Source organism: Oryzias melastigma, linkage group LG19 (genome assembly GCF_002922805.2).
Source record: "Oryzias melastigma strain HK-1 linkage group LG19, ASM292280v2, whole genome shotgun sequence".
Taxonomy (NCBI): Eukaryota; Metazoa; Chordata; class Actinopteri; order Beloniformes; family Adrianichthyidae; genus Oryzias; species Oryzias melastigma.
This window is the reverse complement of record NC_050530.1, coordinates 23,068,176-23,088,409: the sequence shown is the minus strand read 5'-3', so window position 1 is coordinate 23,088,409 and position 20,234 is coordinate 23,068,176. Positions and strand designations below refer to the sequence as shown.

At 40.0% G+C, this 20,234-nt stretch overlaps 1 protein-coding gene across 4 annotated transcripts; it reads left to right on the top strand.

The window, feature by feature from the left end:
* The first annotated feature begins 10,101 nt into the window (after positions 1–10,101).
* Positions 10,102–18,360, top strand: pde6gb (phosphodiesterase 6G, cGMP-specific, rod, gamma, paralog b). Of its 4 annotated transcripts, none has more exons than XM_024285188.2 (9): positions 10,163–10,237; positions 10,316–10,385; positions 13,523–13,718; positions 13,826–13,899; positions 15,935–16,062; positions 16,283–16,455; positions 17,659–17,891; positions 17,979–18,019; positions 18,098–18,360. In XM_024285188.2, exons 7-9 carry the CDS (start codon positions 17,746–17,748, stop codon positions 18,172–18,174), a joined length of 264 nt encoding a protein of 87 aa, XP_024140956.1. In that variant the 5' UTR covers positions 10,163–10,237; positions 10,316–10,385; positions 13,523–13,718; positions 13,826–13,899; positions 15,935–16,062; positions 16,283–16,455; positions 17,659–17,745; the 3' UTR covers positions 18,175–18,360. The 4 variants fall into 4 exon arrangements, with proteins under 4 accessions (XP_024140954.1, XP_036073026.1, XP_024140956.1 ...); XM_024285187.2 differs by having other exon boundaries at positions 10,164–10,237; positions 17,662–17,891; XM_036217133.1 differs by lacking the exon at positions 16,283–16,455 and having other exon boundaries at positions 10,162–10,237; positions 15,935–16,030; positions 17,662–17,891.
* Positions 18,361–20,234: the final 1,874 nt, after the last annotated feature.

Genomic DNA, 20,234 nt, shown 5'->3' with positions numbered 1-20,234 from the left:
CAGGGTTTAAATATACTGTAGTTGATCAGAAATCTAGTTATGATTCATTGTTTATGTATTTGTTTTGTATTTATATATTTACATGTGTTTTTCATGTTCCTGTAAAAGCAATTTATGCCAGCCTAAAATTTTAATTTCATAAATTAAACACAGGTTGTAAGCCTTAAACCTAAAACCTATTAGAAAATGTATTTATCTCCTTGTGCTGCTTCTTTTTGAACACATCTTCAGCTCAACCAGGACTAAACAGAAGTCTCAATCATTTACTTCAGAAACGAACCATCAGAATTATACATAAAGCCGGTTATCTTGATCACACTAACAATTTATTTTATCAATCCAGAATTTTAAAACTGTATGACCTTGTTAATTTTTACACTGCACAGTTACTATACAGAGCTAGTGGGAAAACATTCCCATAAATATCCAGAAACAGTTCTTAGAAATGAAGGAGGAACAAACTGAGAGGATGCAGGAACTTCAAGGTCAGATTGATAAGAACCACAAAGAAAAGTTTCTGTGTTTCTGTGTGGAACTAAACTCTGGAACAAGTTAAGTAATGAGCTCAAACAATGTTCAAGCATTTATACATTCAAGAAAATGGATAAAGAAACTCTAATCTCACAATATGAAGATAAGACGAGTTAAAGATCAACTGGTGTTTGAAGAATTCCAAATGTCTGAACTTGAATGTGATGAAATAGTTAAAGCTTTTTCAAATGTAATCAATGAGTTTTATGTTATGTAATATGCAGTAATGATAACTGAAAAGTTTACAATCACTATGGTATTAATTTTCTTTACTTGATCCAAAATATGTAGCAATGATTAAAGGATTAATGTAATTATGTGTTCTAAAGATAATCAATGATTATTAGATATTGTGTGAATCATTAATGTTTACTGAAAATTCTTAAGAATTATTTAAGAGAATGATTAATAAGAACTCTTTTTGTAACTTAAAAACTTGATTTTCATTCTGTTATATGATTATATTAATATAAAATTGTATTTTGATGATAATCAGTGAGTATTATATATCAGCTAAATGTATGTATGATTGTTACTGTTTACTGAAATAATGTTTGATGAGATTAATCAATAATCAACAAGCACTTCAGTTTGCTATTGGAAAAAAAAACAACTTGTATTTGATCTGATCAAAACCAGATTACATAATTATGCAAAACAGTGAAATGAAGTAATTAAGTAGGGGTGGGATTATATAAATTCACTTCTTCCCACTCCTTTTCAAGCAATCAATCAAACTCTACTGACTTTAGTTAATAATTACTAAATTGAATGAACCAAATGTGACATAAGTGTGTTTTATTTTTGTTTTCTATTTTCTAATCAATGCATTTAATGGTTTCTGTAATGAGTTTGAAATATTTGTGTGTTGTGCTGTATTTTTCACAGTCTATGCCTGAAATAAACCAATCAACCAATCAATCAATCAATCAATCAATCAATCAGTTCTGAAGACGAGAGAGAGAGAAGATTTTCCCAAACTTTTAAACCTTCTCATTCCCTGAGTAATGTAGGTGTATTTTTTCTCCCACATGTTAAAATGTCATCGAGGACAACGGCAGGCTCAGAACTTCCAGGTGGTGGTGGGCTGCTTGTTTGGGCCTGTGGGGGCTGTGGTGGGTGGATTGGGCTCCCTGGCTATTCTTCTGCCTTCTCTATGCTCTCTGTGGCGGTCCTTCCGGCTCTGGTCTTGTGGCTGCACTGACTTACCTGGCAGGCGGATTCCATTGGTCTGCTGTCCCACGCAGGTGTCTGGGGGCCCTGGGATCCTTGCCTTCAGCAGGGGTCTTGGTTTGTGGGTAACTGGACACTCCCACTCTTTTTACATTCCATCCTTCACCTCAGTCGAACACATAATAATAATAATTATTACTAATATTATCATCATCATATACTTGACATGATAGTGGCTCAGTAACTGCAGTTCTCTGTCAGTCTGCCTTTTCTATGCACTGACTTACAGCCACATCACATCCCTCCGTCTCCTATAAGAATCCATGGACCAACAGAGATGCAGGAGTCTACTGTGTTCAGCAGGATCAGATCATCATCCCAGCGGTTCAATCATTCAATAAATAATTGCCAGTGCTTTTTTGGATGGAAGCTCTTGATTATGCACCAAGGAAACACTGAGGAAAAGGTTCTCCCCTGCCTCTTTGAAGTCTCTGCTCACTTTATCTCCCTCAGACCAACAGACTGGTTACAGCGTTGTTGGCAGCCAGAAAGGCGCTCGCTCACAGGCCTGGCACTTGACATCTCCATTCAGAACATTTCCTCTGTTCCTTCAAAATAACAGCCCTGAGCTGATGCATGTGTACTTTAAAGCTGTCTCCAGAACCGGCTGCTCATTAACAGCTTCAAGTCCTGCCGGGTCTGCACAGAGAAACTGAGTTGTTTGTTCAGCGAGGGGGGATCGGGGAATCGGTCCTCGCTCTTGAACCCAGCGGACAGAGGCGGGCCACATATCCAGAACTCTGCTTGTAGAAACACAAGCTTTTGAGACCTTCATGTGACCTTAGCAGCAAACAGGCAAATGATTTACCAGCAGTGTAAACACGCAGTCCACTCACTAACACTGCACTCACAAGGTCAGTCTAAACAAGCACATTCAACCAAAAGAAGCACAGAAGGGAGACAGCGACTCCCGTGGCCGTGGAGCTGGACACATTCATGTGTTGAGAGTAAAACAAGCTGCTCACTGCCGTTGCTCAGAGCTGGACACATTCCTGATGCTGTGGGCTTTAGAGTGACCGTACAGACCTGCCTGATGCTCAAGTGCTAAGGTGTGAGACAGGCTTCATGCCCAAATGATCCCAACCACACTCCAAACTGAACAGAAAGACTTTGAGGTGTGACAAACAGAAACTGCCTGTTTAGGGGAAGGAATGCAGGTGTTTTCTGTTAGGAACAACATGCTTGAATAAAATATAAAGGTAGCACATACAGGAAAAGTCCTTTGTCTCTGGGCTCCTCCCTTTCATAGTTGCCACAACCTCTGCTTCCATCTCCCTCTGCATCCTCCTCACTCACACCAGCCATCCTCATCTCTTCCTTTACTCCATCTCTGACTTTGGTTTTGTGTGAATGCTTGACTCGTTCCATTTACCTGGACTTGGTACTGGCATACAGAAGCAATGGATAATGCCCCTTGTGGTTACCTTAAACTGTGGGGCATCTTTGAATCTTTTTAAAACACCATTATTCAACAAGTCCAGCAAAGCTTGGTTTTAGAGAGTTTGACTTGATTTATTCTGAGTTGCACAGTGGTGCAGTGGTTAGCGCTCTTGCCTCACAGCGAGAAGGCCCCGGTTCAAATCATGGCTGGGACCTTTCTGTGTGGAGTTTGCATGTTCTCCCCGTGCATGCGTGGGTTTTCACCGGGGACTCCGGCTTCCTCCCACCGTCCAAAAACATGCTTCATAGGTTAATTGGTGACTCTAAATTGCCCCTAGGTATGTCTGAGAGTGGATGTGTGTGTGATTGAGGCCCTGTGACAGACTGGCGACCTGTCCAGGGTGTACCCCGCCTTCGCCCATCAGCAGCTGGGATAGGCTCCGGCACCCCGCGACCCCAAAAGGGAAGAAGCGGACAAGAAGATGGATGGATGGATGAATGAATTATTCTGAGTTGATGCAGAATGATCTTTTATAAGAGAAAAGCCTTTGTTTTTAGAGCACCACCAAACATCTTTTAGCCACCGATGTGTTCATTATAGCAGGTAAATTAAGTTCAAACTGCTCAGTCTCTGGGTTTCATTGTCAGGAAGGAACTCCAAGAGACACTGAAGTGAATTCCAAAAACAAAAACCAACACATGATGTGACGAAAATGGGAGACTAGAAAAGACTTGCCCTGACCACCAGAAAACCAAACTGTGAAAACACTGGAGGCTAAATAACAAGAACCTGCTGTAACTGGGACCAATGACAAAAGACAAGAGAACAAAACTGCTGACCTGCACTTAACTGAGTGACAGGTCACCATCATAGTCTCTCACATGCATAAAGGAGACAGTAGTTGGCACACAGCTGAGGGTGTGAAATGTGAGGAATCAGTGAGCTGCAGTCGCAGGTGCAGCTCACCTGTTTGCTGCTTTAACCCTTTAACACCTGAGGGGTCGCCCGTGACGCTTACACACAAAACTTTGACATACACTAACTTTTTATCATTAACACAATAATTCCAGCAGATTCTGGAAATATTGACGAGTCGCTTTTCTCCTACAGAAACTCCTGGAATTACATTGATTATTTTAACAATTAAAAAAATGACAGTAAATCAAAAAGCACAAACGCTGGAGCTCCGGTGTTAAAGGGTTAACCCTCTGAGTCCAATCCTATGTGTGGTGAGAGTGAGGGCAGCAGGCCCTATATCCCAAACCCACCAAAGAGTACGGACCCTCTGGCACAAATCACTTGTGCTCCAGGAGCCCGTTTCAAGAGGCAGGTTTTGTTGAAACTCTGACTCTGTGAACTCTGAGTTCAGGAAAGCTCTGAGTTTCCGGTTTCAGAAACGGAAATGACTGAAACCTGTAAAAGTGGGTTCAAACAAGCGGGTTAAACTGAACTCAGAATCAATCACTATGGCAACTCAGTCTAAACCTAAGCTGGTCTGGGGCAGGTTTCCTTCAGGAAACTCAGAGTTCCTGGAGTCTCCGCCCCTTTTTAAAGTGAAGGATGTTCAAACAGAACTTCCTCATTAACGTTTACATTAGAAACTGCACGTTTCCACCACACAGAAACCAAAATAGCATGTTCATTAATAGAGGATCACGTTAATCCAGAGGGAATGTTATTTACGTCGGGAGAGAATTTTGAGGACACGAGTCGATCGTCTGGCGTTTCCCAAGTCATTTGTATTTTAGCAATACCATTTTTCAGGGACTCGCTATTAATAATACATAGTTTTCTTTTCCTCTTTTTAAACCCTTAACAACAGAAATCTTTAAACCTCAAACACTGGAGATGCCTGTTAAAACATCTGCCGTGCTGTAAAAACAGATTAAATGTTAGTGAGATTATCAGCATGACCGCCTTCCAGTGCAGAGCTTAGGGGTTTGTCTTATGCTAAAAAAAAACTTTTCAGCGAAAATGATTTTATTCTTGAGAATTTAAGTTAAATAATACTTATTTTAAGATATTCCAGGCAGCTACAGTTTTTCTTTTTTGCATACAGTGATGTTCATGTGTGTGTGTGTGTGTGCGCGGGGGGGGGGTTATGAAAAACAGTCATTCATGTGATTACGAAGATTACTGGTTAAATTATTGGCAGACCAAAAATCATTCCTTACAAGTGACAAGATAACCTTCCTGACATGAGTTAGTCCTTCTCCTGAATTAAATGATTCAAATGTAGATGTACGCATTACCTCTGCAGATATTTTCTCTCTGTTTTACTGCAGCTGTGTTGATCTTCTTGATGAAAATGTGCTCGTAGTCACATATGCTTGTAGGAACACATCCATTTCTGTCACCATGAAGTATGAAACCCTAAAGATGTGTGTTCCCGTTGCCATGGTGATTCGTGCTGTCTTTGATCCATAGATCAGGACTTTTTATTGTCACGATGCTCGCACCTGATTCTGGTTCCAACAACTCAGAGTAGATTGAATCAACTCTTTTCAGTTGTTCTGAAACGGAAAACTCTGAGTTTGTGAATTTTGAGTCAGTGAACTCTGAATTTGTTTAACCTGCTTCTTGAAACGGGCCCCTGTCCTGTGATTGTGTGTTGTCATTTCAGGAGTCCTCACAGCAGTGGTTAGATTTCTGGAAAAAGTTTGTCTACATGTTTCTATTGTACCTCTTGGTGGGCATAGCTGTGGTTTTTGTCTTGAATCCACTGTCAGAATTGTCTTTTTACTTATTTTTTTAGGTAATTCCATCTATTTGTGTCAGAGGCCAAAATAACCAAACAGACTACATGTGGTTGTTCCCAACAGTCTCAGTGGAACAGAAAGAGGCTCCCAGTAGAACAATGTTTGATCCCATGCGTTTACCTCGGCCCCCTGCTGCCTCCCGTTACCACGTGACGCATGTCAGTCACTCGTCCTCCTGCAAAGGCATCGCAGCTGCACAACATGGTCTTTGTCCGCTCAGGACAAAGCTGCTGCTGTGAATCCACAGTGGACACCTGAGCACAAAAATCCCAACTCATCTACCTTTTCAGCCACAGCTTGAGTTCGTCCTCATGGAAACAGAGACGTGCCACCCTCAGAATGTGACAGTGAGCCGAACACGCAGCAGCAAACACTCTGCTGTAAGGTCAGCTCTACATTCTCAGGAAAACAAGCATATTTAGAGTCAGACTGTAAACTTTGTAGATCCATTTCAGGAATTTTGATCAGCGCTGAAGCTCTTCTCTACAAACACTGGGACAGCCTGTAGGATTCGAGTTGTGAGAAATACTGCAGAGGGATTATGTATGATCAGGCTAATCCTGCAGGAAGTCAACAGTCAGGGCAAGAGTGGGGGCTGTTCATGTCAGAATCCATCCACAGTCTGAGCCACCCCTCCACACAGAGGTTCGTTTTCATTTGACCTGCAGGTCTTGTAAATCTTCACAGTTTTTCCTGTGTGTTTGAAAGTGACGATGAATACAGGAACTATGTGTCTGTGTACAAGCTTCCTGACGTCCCCTGTTTGGAGAATTCCCTCAGGGGTCAGGGAAACGCCTCAGAAGTCTCAAATTCAACTAAAACCACATCCTTTGAGCTTCCACCTGCAGACATTTGCTTGTGCCTTACAGATTCCATATTTTGTCAAGCTTGGGAACCTCAGGAAACGCAGCAGGAAAACTTGTTGGGAGAGACCTGATCCAGGAGATGCTTGGTGGGCAGTTTGTAAGGAAAGACTGGCTGCCTGCTGCCCTGTAGGAGGAGGCCTGGCTGCACATACCTGTCATACCTGTGAGATTCCCAGTATAAAAACCGAGCTGTGTCCTCATTCTGACCCAAAGCAGCGCTAGATTCATTGGAGCGAAACAGAAAACCTTTGATAGGATCAATAAAAATCTATCAACTATATTGATTCACTTGTTCATAACTCTGTGTAAAAAGTCACGCTGATTTTGTGCTGTGGGTTGCTTGTATTTAGTTCATTACATTTCCTCTTTTTAAGTTTTTTTGTGTCTGTGTGTGTTCTTTTTTTTTCTCTGGTCTTTTTCTCTCTTTTGTGCTGTGAAATTGTGTTGTTGCATTTTGCTGCATTTGCCAGTGTTGTTGTCACTTTTATGCTGAGTGTTTTTGTGGGTTTTCCTCCCTGGAGTTGTTATGTTTCTTGATGTTGGCATTGCTCATTTTAGACTATTTAAAGCTGGCTTGTTTGAATCTTCTGGGTTTGTGCTGAATGAAGTCAGTAAAACTCTAAAGGATAGTTTGGGTTTTTCTTTTGAAGTCCAAAGGTTATCCTGACAGCTTTTCTCATATTTTTTTAAAAGTTTCAAAGATATTTTTAACTCATTGTTGAACTTTCCATTTGTTATGCAACAATAATTGTCTCAAATAATTAAAAATGTATCTTTGTACATAAATGATGTCATTTTACAAATAGGGGTAATGGATTGTGTTCGTGGTGAGACATGAATCTTTGTGGAAGGCAGCCTCTGCGGGACGGAGCCCATTGTCTGCTCTGCTTCAAGGCTTTTAGTGTAGCAGCAGAAGGCTGTGTCCCTCGTCACATTACGACTGGTGTTTGCACAGCTACCCTCTTTTCTAGTTTGATTGTTTTTCCTCTGAAATTGTTTTCTCTTGTTTTACAGAAACCTTTAAAGCGAACAAAGCGGGGAGGCGTGGCCAAACGGCAGGGAAGCGTCTTTCATGTGGGTGAAGTCCCAGCGAGGCCACAGGGGACCTCTGCTCAGACAACATGGCCCATCGTGCACCTGCCTTTTCCCACCGGTGCTGAGCAGCTGCTGTGTTTCCATATTGTTACCAGGGAGGAGAAGTACAAACACTGAGGTCTGCAGAGCGGGCAGTCACCTGAATCTCTGCATGCTTAAAATGCGTGAAGTGCAACCACAGCAAATTAACGGAGACAAGCTGCTGGCCAAGGCGCTCTATGAGCTCAGTTTATCCTGAAACCTCAGGAAGGCATCTTCTAGGAGTTTTCAGAAGCTGTTTTTGCTGAATAGTTTCCATAAGAAACGATTTCTGAGTAGTCAGTGTTCAAAAAAGACAGTGTGCAGACAGTTATGATACACCCTCCACCAGATACCACGCTTGGTCACCAAATGTTACCACAATTTAAAAAAACAGTCTAATTCCTTTAAGAACTACAAGGCTTTCTCAGTTTAAAAGCTTTTTTAGGTTTGTGCCAAATGTCTTCAACCAAGTCCAAATGATCCTTAAAAGTGTTTCTGCTTAAGAACCATTTTGAATGAATGAGAGTCTTCACAGAAAAACTTCTGACATGGAGAGCGTGTTAAACTGTTTAGAAAGGTGCATATAAATAATATGCTGGGGAAGTAAAAATGTGTGCTTTCTTGTTTTAACTCTGTTATTAGTTGTCACTTTATATGTCTTTGTGTTCAATTTAGGTTGTTTTAAAGAAAAGGAAGGCTCAGAGGACTTAGTTGTCATTCTCCTTTCAGAATGAAATTGTGTCCCTTTTCCAGATCTATCAGAGACTTTTCCTTCATAAGACACTGCTATCAACAAAAAACGTTAAGGGTGTTGTGTGTGAACTTGTAAATCAATTAGCAAAATGAGGTTTAGATGAAACGAAATTCACTTGGTTTTACTCATTTAGGAAAGTAAATGAGAGGGAGCCTACACAGCTGTGTGATGGTAAGTATGAATTCCAATGGAAACCGTCCTAATTTACCACACGTTTGAAGGAGCATACCATTAAATATGTGCTCTGTGTGTTCTTCTGACCCACTGGTTCTCTGAAAAATTCAAATGTGTACATCAGATATGGTGCTATAAACACAAGAGACAATGTTGTGAAATGACAAAGGAAGAGTTTTGATTCAGAGTTTTGATTCAAAGTTTGCCCATGGCAGTGTAAACAGAGAGGCTGCTGGTAATATGTTGATCTGTGCAGCTGAGGAGAAACTCAGCATTTGATGACACAGACAGCCTGTTCATTAGACAGCCATGCAAAGTGCTCCATGACAATAGAAAACACACAAAGCCAGGTGAAGATGATGGGCTAGGACTGCACACGTACAAATCCCACTTCCTTTTGGATATGACACAGTAGAATCATGCAATGTTGTGTTGTTGCATTTGTTTCTGTTATAGGTCACAGAATTTGTAATTGCGGCTTTTATTGCTTTCCACTTGTTTCTACCACACAATGTAAACCTATCCTTACCAATAATGAGTAAAGTCAAGTTTGTTTTAAGTATCTATTTTTAAAATTAAAATAGTATCCTTTTAGTTTACTGTTTTGTACTTAATAAAGATAAACTTCACAAGTTTATGTTCACAAGTTCATATGTTTGTTTTAAGTAAACCTGGACTATACCAAGAATTGTACTTTAAGTCTGAATATTTTAGCCTTTACTTGTCACTGTACTTAAACATGTTCTTGCACAGCATTAAAAGGGGAGTAGATGTATTCTTGGGATATTTCAAGTATATTAAATATATGTTTTAATTCACGAAACAGTGGAAGTTTGTTACTTGTTAACTAAAACCAAACTTTACAAGATATACTTCACAAACATATACTTTCATTAACTTAGAGTTATCTTAAAATTTATTGTCACTAAACTAATAGTATTACAGAAAGGTATAATTCTAAAGTATACTTTCTAAAAGATAAGAGTGGGACAATTTAGTCCCAAGAAGTACTTTTTAGTGAACAGCAGTATACTTTTAAAGTGTCCTTGGTACACTTGGGGGAACTATACATTTCTATACTTGTATTCATATACGAAGCATACCTTGTTTTGGTGAGGGTATATAAAGGATCGAGCTTTTTTCCTCAAATTTTGCCAGGGTGTTTTTAATTTCCAACAGTTAAAAACCTTCTACGTTACAAAACCAAAACAAAAAAAAGGTTATTTGTTTTGTGAAATAAATGGCGACACTTAGTGGCCAAAAGGGGAAACTGCAGTTGTATCTTTAAGCCCGCCCTCAGACATGTCTGCTTTTCTGATTGGCCAAAAAAACACGTTCTCTGTGTTTTGATTGGTTACTACCAATCACTGATGGGCTGTGACAGAATGTTGATGAGCTCGGGTCAAAGTTGAAAGTGGGAAAGGTACTCGTTTGTTTATACAATTCTCTCAGCGGTTTTCCATGGAAGATGCGATGATCATGAGCTGAACTTGTGTTTCAGGCGCGGTGCCGCTCTGGAGATGCCGAGTCTGTGCGTTCAACCCGGAAGGTCTTCCGTTTATTTGCTAAAGGTTTGTAGCTAAAATGACAAGCTAGTCGCCTTGATGTAACTCCAGTTTTCGGTCCTGCGTGACTAACAAGGACTTTTAACATAATATTTTGCAAGCATTTGGATGTATGGACGTTCGTCTTTGAAGCAGGATGGTGTTGGTTAGTTCAAAGACGAACCCGTTGAAACGGTGAAGTCTTTATGAGCCAATGGTGTAGAGGTTAATATTTCATTCTCATTGTTCGGTTCCCCTTGTTCTGTTTTTTTAACCTCTTCAATAGGAGGACAAAGACAACGTTTTGGTTTACACGTATGGACATAGTAGCCGCACACGGTAAAACGACCGTGTCGCTCTGTTGTCGTCCATCCCAAACTTTATTGACACAATGTTACAAGACAAAAACTTCTTCAACTCATAAAATGGACACTGAACAACAGAGTTGCGCCCTCTGGCGGTCAAATCAATTCAAATAATAATCCATATTCCAGATGTCACAGAAACAAAATACATAAAACAATCAAAACAAAATATAATTCTAATGTAAATTAAATCTCTCAGTAAATGGCACTTACAAATGACATTTCTTTATCTTTAATTAAAATAAAAAAATATATTTTCCACACACAAACATGAATAATAATTGTTACAAGAATGTGTTCGTTTGACAATGACTCTTACATCATTCTGTCTAACCCACCAAGGATTCCAATGCTTGTACAAATATTTACATCAGACACTCGTGATTTGGCCTCACGGCCTCCATAGTTTTTACTCGTGAGTGTCGTGAAAACAGACAGACATAGAAGAAAGTTAAGTCGTGAATATAAATGAGAAACAAAAAACGTTTGACCATCAATCCGGGTTACACTCTGCGATCTAATTGGTCAGTGAGAGGCGGGCGACAGAGTGTTCCTGACAGGAGAAAGATGCTGATTGGCTGATCGGTCCAGGTAGAAACCGTGTTTCAGAGGTCCAGGTGTGTACAGACGATGGAGGTAACCTAAGGTGTGCGTTCTTGTAATGAACACACCTGTTTGTGCTGTTTGAAGACTATTCTGAAGAGGGACATTTCTGTTTCACATTCTACTAACGTTTTCACTCAAATATTGTTACGCAGGCACCAATCAGTTTTGCCACACTACAAAACGACCCGTTCTGGCTGCATTTTTGACAGATTCACACATTTAGTTTGCAAATGAAAGACTTGTGTGGACATCATTTTACATGAGTAAAATGCTTTCAAACAGAATGATCCACCACGTCTGCCACTCAGAAGAATGATTTGTTCTGTCTGTCCTCCACAGTTATGTAGAACTTACCTTCACAGTGGCACAGTTTGCCATCTGCCCAGTGGGCCCAAATCCCCTGACTCCGCAGAAAGAGAACAGAACCAGAAGAACTCCAGCTGGTCTCCGGACCACGGACCCCCACCGGCTCCCACCCACTGCTGCATGAGTGGCTGCCACAACTGCGTGTGGATCGAGCATGCCGAGCAGCTGCTGGCGTACTATCATGATGGCGGTGACCGCGCTCTAGCAGCCATTGAGGAGAACATCTTTGATGAGAACTTGAAAGCTTACCTAAAGATGGAGATCAAGTTACTTAAAAAGACCTGAGGAGTCACTGCTGCTGCTGACTGAGCATCCTGTCGAGAATCTACTGCCTGTGAATTTGACATGAAATAATATGAAGAACTGTTGAAAACCTGCACTGTTACATTTTATTGCTCCGCCCAAGTCCTTATTTTCAAACACCCATCTCCCAGGTCAGTGGTCTTCAACCTGCAGCTCCAGATCCACATGAGGCTCTTTGTTCAAACATAAAATAAGTCATGGAGACTGCTGATCCAGACATGTCAACCGTCAGAGTCAGCATCTCTCCCTAACCAAAACTACCTAAAGAAAACAAATAAACAAAGCCCACAAACTAAGACTACCAAGATCCAACCCCAAACTGATTTTTTTAAAGTAAGGATTACTTAAATAGCATTTATTTAATTTAGATGAGTTAAATGTATAAATTGATGTCTGAGGTTCACATAGATGATAAACTATGTAGGTTTTTACATCCCGTTGACCTGAAGACGTCTTGTTTGATCAACTCTACCTCCAGAATGAACAGATTTTACATGCAAAGAAAAACTTTGGTAAAAAGTTTGATCTTTTATGAGTTAAAAGCACATACCGGTATTATCTTATGCTACACAACATTGGTTACTAGCTGTACTGAGATGATCCTGTTTGGCACAGAACATATTTTATTTTGAAAATAAGTTAACTGAGCTTCTTTTAAACAGGCTAGGTTCTTTTTATATTTTTACCTTTGTGCCAAAGAATAGACATAATTCATATTTGTTATTTTTTAAAAAAAGGTCATGAAGGCAAATCCAAATTTCTTAAAGGCTAAAGTAAGACTATGCAGGTTCTAGGTTTTGATCAGTAGAAAACGAGTCCAAACGGCTCTTTTACTGTTAAAGGTTGCCGACCCCTGACCTAGGTCATGGGATGTGTTGGGACAGTGCAGTTTTGCTTGAATTTGCTGTGATCATCTCAGTTGTAGCAGAAAATGTTGTAGCAAACACACCAAGCTTTCAGGGACCTAACGTTTCTTTGGTCCATTCTTCTGCTTTAGTCCAGCATAAGTGTTAGATTCACAGATAAACTTTTGTTTTCACTTTTGTTCATACTTGAAGCTGTTAAAGTGGATTTTAATGGAGCTGCTGTTGAGTAGGATTTTTAGATTGACTTTGTACCTATATGACATAAAATATTTGGAGTTAAATGTGTTAAACAACTACTTTGGTCTGTTATTTTTTTTAACTTTTTTTTCTTAAGTAGAGAGCTGTTTTGAAAAAACTATTAGTCTTAAATATAAGTATTGTCATTTAGAAGGGACTAACATAAATGTGGAGGAGGATTGTTTGGATGTAGAAAAAAACTGCATAAGTGCTTGATATCCATCCAGCTTTGAAAGAAAGGTCACATTTGTTTCTGCCAAATTAAGGTCATTTTGGGAACAGCGTGTTTTGATGCATATTTGCATCTGAGAGAACCAGTTCACACAGATGTACTGTTTGGATTATTGAATGTTTGTTGCTGCATGAGCTCAACAGATCTATTCACAGCTTTTATGTCCTTCATTTCAAATGCATTCTGCAGAAGACCACAGGTCCTGCAGATCCACAAAGATTTGATTCGGTCCAAATCTTTTATGGCCTCTGGCTGCACATGGATGTGGATGACTGACACAAGCTCGCTCCTTCATGACGTCTGTCAGTCTGCTGCTGTTTCAGTCTGCAGGTGACCCTGATCTCAGCACACTGACTCAGCATCAGTCTGACGATCGTGGTGCACTGTAAGTCCTAATTACACTGTGTCCAGCGCTGCAGCTCCATCTCCACAGATCACACATGATGCTGTGGTGCAGCGGATTAGAAAGGAGGTGTTTTACTCTCCATGCAGGTCTGAAACAGGAGACTCTGACGTGATGGGAAGATTACTGGCCCGACCTGGACTTGGCTCACATTTTGTGGCAGGTAAACTTGCATAGTCACTGGCTGGGAGTTGTTGCAAATGCACAAATGTTTGTATTCTATTTCAGCTTTTTTCATCTGTCAAATCCCTGTTAATTTATTTTTTTCAGCGTAAGATGAAATCCATAAAGAAAGTGTAATGTATCAACAGCATCTGGGAAGAAACTCTACAGTCAATTGATGGGATAACAGAGCCGCGAAATTAACACAAAACATCTGAACAAAACCTCTGTTTTAGATTTTCCATGTTCGTGTTATTAATGATTTCAAGTAAAACAAACCATGAAGGAAAAAGACTCTTATAGTTTGAAGTCCAAACCCATCGCACTAAAATACTTTGTACACTTTTGCATGAGGCTGAAATGGTGTGTGCTTTAGAGAGAAGGGTCCTTCAATCTCCATCCTATAGATTTACACTCTGATCCATAGCAGAAAAAAATCATTCCTCATACTTTCAAGTTTAATCAGGATGAGCAACTGATGAATGAATGATTGAGAGGTTTATTTCAAGCAATCAGGTAATAATACACAAAATAAAATCTTACATAATCAATCACAATTAGATCCCTTGAAAGGAAGTGGGAGGAAGTGGGCTTTAATCCCACCCCGGTTCAACCTTAACATTTTCTTTACATCAATGATCAACATCTGGTTCAGGACTTATTTATGCCCTACAATCATAGATTCAGGTTATTAAGGATCCTTAAGATCAGTGATGTAATTCAATTTCAAACATCCACAGACAAGTCATTTATATTAGTTGGTACAAAAATCTAAATATACTCAGACGTTTATCATCAGGAAAGAATCATCCACATCAATCAATACCACGAATCCAATCATATGCAGACCATCACCACAAAAATCACCTGCACCAACCAGCACCAGAAATCCAAAGCATACCCAGATGATTAATAATCATGAATGAATGTATGAAAATAGTTATTAGATTTATAAAGCCAACCTGTTCCCTCACTGGGGGAGAGCAGACTCAGGCACATTTGATGCTCAGTGAGGGACTGACTTCCTGTTAGGGTCTGAAATGTCAAGAGCAGTTAAAAGATTTTCTGAATCTTAAATTTAAACTCCAAATTTACAAAAAAAACTTCAAAAATATAAGAATTAAGAAAAGTTTTATTGTTATTTATAGGATAATAGTTGGGAATACAAATTCACAAAATAAAAGTATCAGCTAAAACAATGATACAACTAGTTAAGAATTAACATTTGTGTAAAATCGTAAAAAAATGATAAAACAAAATGAAAATGTATTTTATGACTAATATGGATAAAATTAGATTGAGAAATCCAAAAACCAAAAATATCAGAGCCTCTGGGGCCCTCAGGATTCTCCAGCCGGCTGTTCCACAAACGAGGGACCAAATACTGAGAGGATGTCGCAGGGGAGGCTTTTGTCTTGACCATCAAGACAACTTAAAACTATTAAAAGAAAACTTCACATGAATCTTGAGGCAGGTGAGGAGCCAAAGCAGGATGTGAGCCCGCCTCCTGGTCTCAGTGAACAAATGCAGCAGAATTCTGGAGCAGTCGAAAGTTCACAAACAGGGAGATGAAATTATTTGATAATAAAGCATGCTAAGAGAGGCGGAGCCTAGCCACGTTTCTAAGAGAATTAATAACAGTTTTAGTCTCCTGCCTATCTCTTAGTTTGGAGTCTAAACTTTCTGAATGAAGTTGTTTGTTTGGGATGCTGCATTTTCTGTTGGCTAAAATGACTTTCTTCCAGCAGGAAATTGTCTGCCTGCTAGATGAGTGTCCCACCCCCCCAAAAGCACACCCGTGCATTTTCATTATAATCTCAATAGTAGTTTGCACACAAGTCCGCCCTTGTGCCAGAGAATGTCTCCTCTTCCAAGTTTATATCATTCTAAATGTTTTTAAATTCCATCAAAAGAAAAAATGAACATCACAAGATATATTTGTAGACACTGATCATGCATCCACAGTGTACGCTGGTATTTAGCCCAAATCTGACAGTCATAAACCATTTGAAGGCTTGTCTTTTCTTCCTCCAAAGGATGAGAGATGAAACGCTTCAAGGAAGAAGATTTGAAGTCCAGATGCTATGACTCAACTTTAAGACGGCGTCTCCTGGATGAACGAGAACCTTCTGGTAAAGCAACAGTATCAGAGCAGGTCTATGAGGTTTGTTCGTCTAAAATATCTTAGACTAGGAGATTTTAAAACTCAAGGATATAAGGATATAAAATGTATATATAAAAGCAAAAAATCTTGAGTAAAAGAAGAAACCCTTCAGGCAAAAAAATCAGTGCATACATTTTATTAGAGTGCACAAATATGTGTATTTAAAGAGTTAAACTTGGTGACAACATCCTCTAGTTTGGCTCAAACCCCAACATCTCAGGTGTTGACAGGAAGAAGGTGGAGGCGGCGCCTTCTTAATCTGCAAAGCCCAGAATATAAAAGGGATGCTGGATTTTCCCTACGACAAGCCTAGCATAGAAGTCCACTCATCTGCTGAGCAGAGCAGCGCTGCGTCACACCCACTTGTCTGGCTGTTCTTCACCCAAGCAGCCGGTAAGTAAACAGACATCAGGTCAATATGCATTTATCTCTCTAAAAGCTGCAGGAAATGTGTTGATAGTTCGAATAGATCAGGTCTGACCTCTTTTGAGGCTTTGTTGCATCAGAGAACACTCAGAACACTCGACTTTGTAGTTTGTAGATGAGTTTGTAGTCCAAGCTGGGTAACACCAGTGAGCTGGGATGCCACTGTAATCTTCTCATTCTATCAGAATAGATATAGAATTTTGAGATAGAGCTGGACTCCTTTTTTCTTTCTTTTTTTACCCATTGGGGGGTGGGGGGGGGTAATACTGTTCAACTAAGTGTTTAGGGCAGAAGACCCAAACACTCCTGTCACTTCCTCAACTTTCTGCAGCTGGTAAACATTTTTGAAAAGACAGTTTTACTTGTGAAAAATGAAAACAGACAGATCATTTAAAATATATTTTTTAAGTCAAATGTTATTAGTTTTTATTTTTGCAATAATTTACTTTATTTTTTTTTTATTTAAACACCTTGTCCTAAACTCTTAAATCTTAAAGTAAAGTATTACTTTTGACATTAAGAACACTTTAACCACTGTGCTGTGTTTAATGCTGCATTCCAGGAAATGTAAAAATAAAGGAGTTGAATCTCTTGAATTAAGATGTTGTGGTTGTGTGGACATGTATGTTCAGTTGAAGACATGAGAAGTCTTTGCTGTTTGCCGGACAGACTGAAGGGTGCTTGTTTTTGGTGTTGAATGAAGCTGTCACAGTTTTTTGGGGGAGCAGGTCTGAATCGCTCCTGCTGATGTTGAAGCTCTGCAACATTAAAGGCACTTCTGAACAGTCAATGTCAATGGGATGCACAATACAGACGATGGTTCAGACCGTCAGTGCCGAGCTCAGCACTTCTGCCTTGTTGTCCTTTGTTTAACAAGATTATCTGAACATGAGCAGCCTGAAACAGAGAGGGCGAGAACTTATTAAGTTGATCAAGGGATTATGGGAAATTGGGTCATCTCTGCAGGACAGCTACAGGCTCCACACTCTGTAGGGAGCCAGTAGTGTAATTCCTCTGAGGAGTTTGTCAGACCTGTAAGAGGATTAAAGATGAATGTCAGGCAGAGGTGACAAAGGTATCTTGGATGCAAATGAGATTTATAGGTAGCAAACTTGTGTAGGGATGATTTTATTTTCTCCTTCTGAAGGGGTTTCTTGTGTTTTCCCAAAGCAGATTTCACCATCACGACTAAGACCCCGAGAGCTGTCTCTGAAGCCAAGACTCAAAACGCTCCTGACATTTACGTAACTGCTCAAAATGAATCTTGAGCCACCAAAAGCCGAGATCAAGTCGGCTACCCGCGTAACTGGAGGCCCCGCCACCCCACGCAAGGGCCCCCCCAAGTTCAAGCAGAGGCAGACCCGTCAGTTCAAGAGCAAGCCTCCCAAGAAGGGAGTGCAGGGGTAAGCCTTAACTGCAGAAGAGTTCATCAAGAGACTTTAGTAAACGTACTGTATGTCAAATTGAGTATCTCACCTCATTCTTCACAGCTTTGGTGATGATATCCCCGGCATGGAGGGCTTGGGCACAGGTGAGTTCTTGTTAGGGCCAAAGTTTGCAGAACATTCTGGTGTTTCAATATACCTCAATTATCCACCTGTACTTTCAGACATCACAGTTATCTGCCCCTGGGAGGCCTTCAGTCACCTGGAGCTGCACGAGCTGGCCCAGTACGGCATCATCTGAGCCTTCCTGCACCCCCCTGCTACCCTCTGAGGGTTCCAGGCGGGGCTTCTCAAACCATCTGCCTCCGGCTCCATCTCAAACACTTACATGGAACCGCTCCAAAGAAACAAGTACAATGATGAACTGCAACAAACATAAAAAATGGAAAAATGTGGAAAAAATAAAAAAAAGGTCTTCTTTGTTCTATCTTTGGACTGTTCTTCTGTCTGCAGAACAACTGCTCACATTTAGGATCTGTTGGTTTCCTTCTCATCACTTCACTCTGTAGATCTGCCAAGAATGTGTTCTCTCCTGCTCTTTTCTCGTTTGCTCTGTATCTTCTTCTTCTTTTTCTTTACACCTGACAGAAAAACAAGAAACCTACGCAAGCAAGGCAGCCTCACTGTGAGTCCAAGGAACAGACCCGTGAGGTGGGTGGGTGCCCCCCTCACGTGCTCCGGCGCCTCTCTTCTCTCCTCAGAGGTTTCCTCCATCCACGCCGAACTTTGTAAAAGATAAAGCCTGAATTCTGTAGAGAGCAGACACCAGCTTGCCATTGCTGAGCGTAACCAAGCAGGATTATCCCAATATTTCCTATTTTCTTTGGAAAAACATGAATGATGCTTCCTTTTTCTATTCTGTCTTTCCAACCATGCAGAGGTCCACATTAAGTTGTTCCATATTAAATGTCCAGAAAACACAATTATTTTTGTCACAGGTCCGAGTGATGTGATTGTCAATCATTCATTTACTTTAAGTTTATCATTTTCAATGATGAAAAAACTTCCTTTATATGTCTCCCTTTTCTATACATCCCTTGTATTGTATAACATTTGTATACATTTATTCTGTTTTCTCAATGTGATTATGTAACTTCACAATGCTTCTCTGTCATGTTAATTTTTGAAGCTTTGACATTGTAGCTATAACATTCTTACAAAGTCTTTCTGTCATCCATCTGTCTGAGTTCCATTTGTCTGGGGTTTCATCTCCATAACTTTTTCCTTTCCACCCTGTTAAAGTCCACATGGAACTGATGCGCTGCACGGACAGATGGCAGAATGACATAGAGGCAGTACATGCAAAGATCTGATGGAAAAAGTAATGGAGCTTTGTCCTCTCTACAGGACGATGGGAAAAATAAACCATAAAAAGGGTAAAATATAAATGGTTTCCTCTTATTAGACTCACTGGGAGTGTGTTGTTTTGCACATAATTAAATGGAATTATGGACTATTTTTTCAACAATTTACTTCTATGCATTCATCTTAAAAACTCACTCAATCCCTTAAAGGGTGATGGGGTTGCTGGAGCCTGTCCTAGTAGCTGTTGGTATAGGTATACCCTGAACAGGTTGCCAGTCCGTCAGAGTCAGACAATCACACACACTTACACATGCACACCTGGTGACAATCTAGAACTGGGGTGTGAAACCTATTTCACTTATGGAGCCATTCAGGTTGATTTCCTTTTTTTTACTTGTCAGGTCCAACATCTTAGCAAACAAAGACGAGCTGAGAGCTTCTTGTGTTAGACCACCAACTTGTTTGAAACAGAGAGCTACTTCATGAGTCACACGAAGGAATACCAGTTTGAAATAACAAATTTGCTTAATTTGCCTTTAGTTATACGTTATTAAGAAATTAATAATGATCCTCCTCTATGTAGAGACATTGATTTCTCACTATAATCATCAACAATGACAAAAAACTAGGAAACAAATATCAATATTCAGAACTTTATTAATCTCAGTAATTTTCAGATGATCACTTCTATCACTACATTAATGGGAAAATGTCCCGTTTTCTCTATGTTGTACCAAGTTTATCAACTATGTAATGTTAAAGAAAAATAAACTTACACAGTTAAAAATGTGTAAGTTGTGTAAATGCAAGTGTAATTAAAAAAAATAGCAACAGAATCAAATTACATTTTTGACTCAGCTAGCAAATGAGTTGTGTTATTTTCAGGAGAGACTTTGCGTGCTCCTTAGGGCTACCCTGATCACCATGGTGGTGATCCTTGTGTTCCACAGATTTACTGTCACAACAGGAGTGTATTGAGTATAATCCCCTTTAGTA

Bases quoted from the DNA above. Each gene is read 5' to 3' on its own strand.
- pde6gb (XM_024285186.1), top strand. From the start codon at position 10,335: ATGCCGAGTCTGTGCGTTCAACCCGGAAGGTCTTCCGTTTATTTGCTA. The intron at 10,386-11,668 runs GTTTGTAGCTAA...TGTCCTCCACAG, and splicing joins CTTCCGTTTATTTGCTAAAG to TTATGTAGAACTTACCTTCA.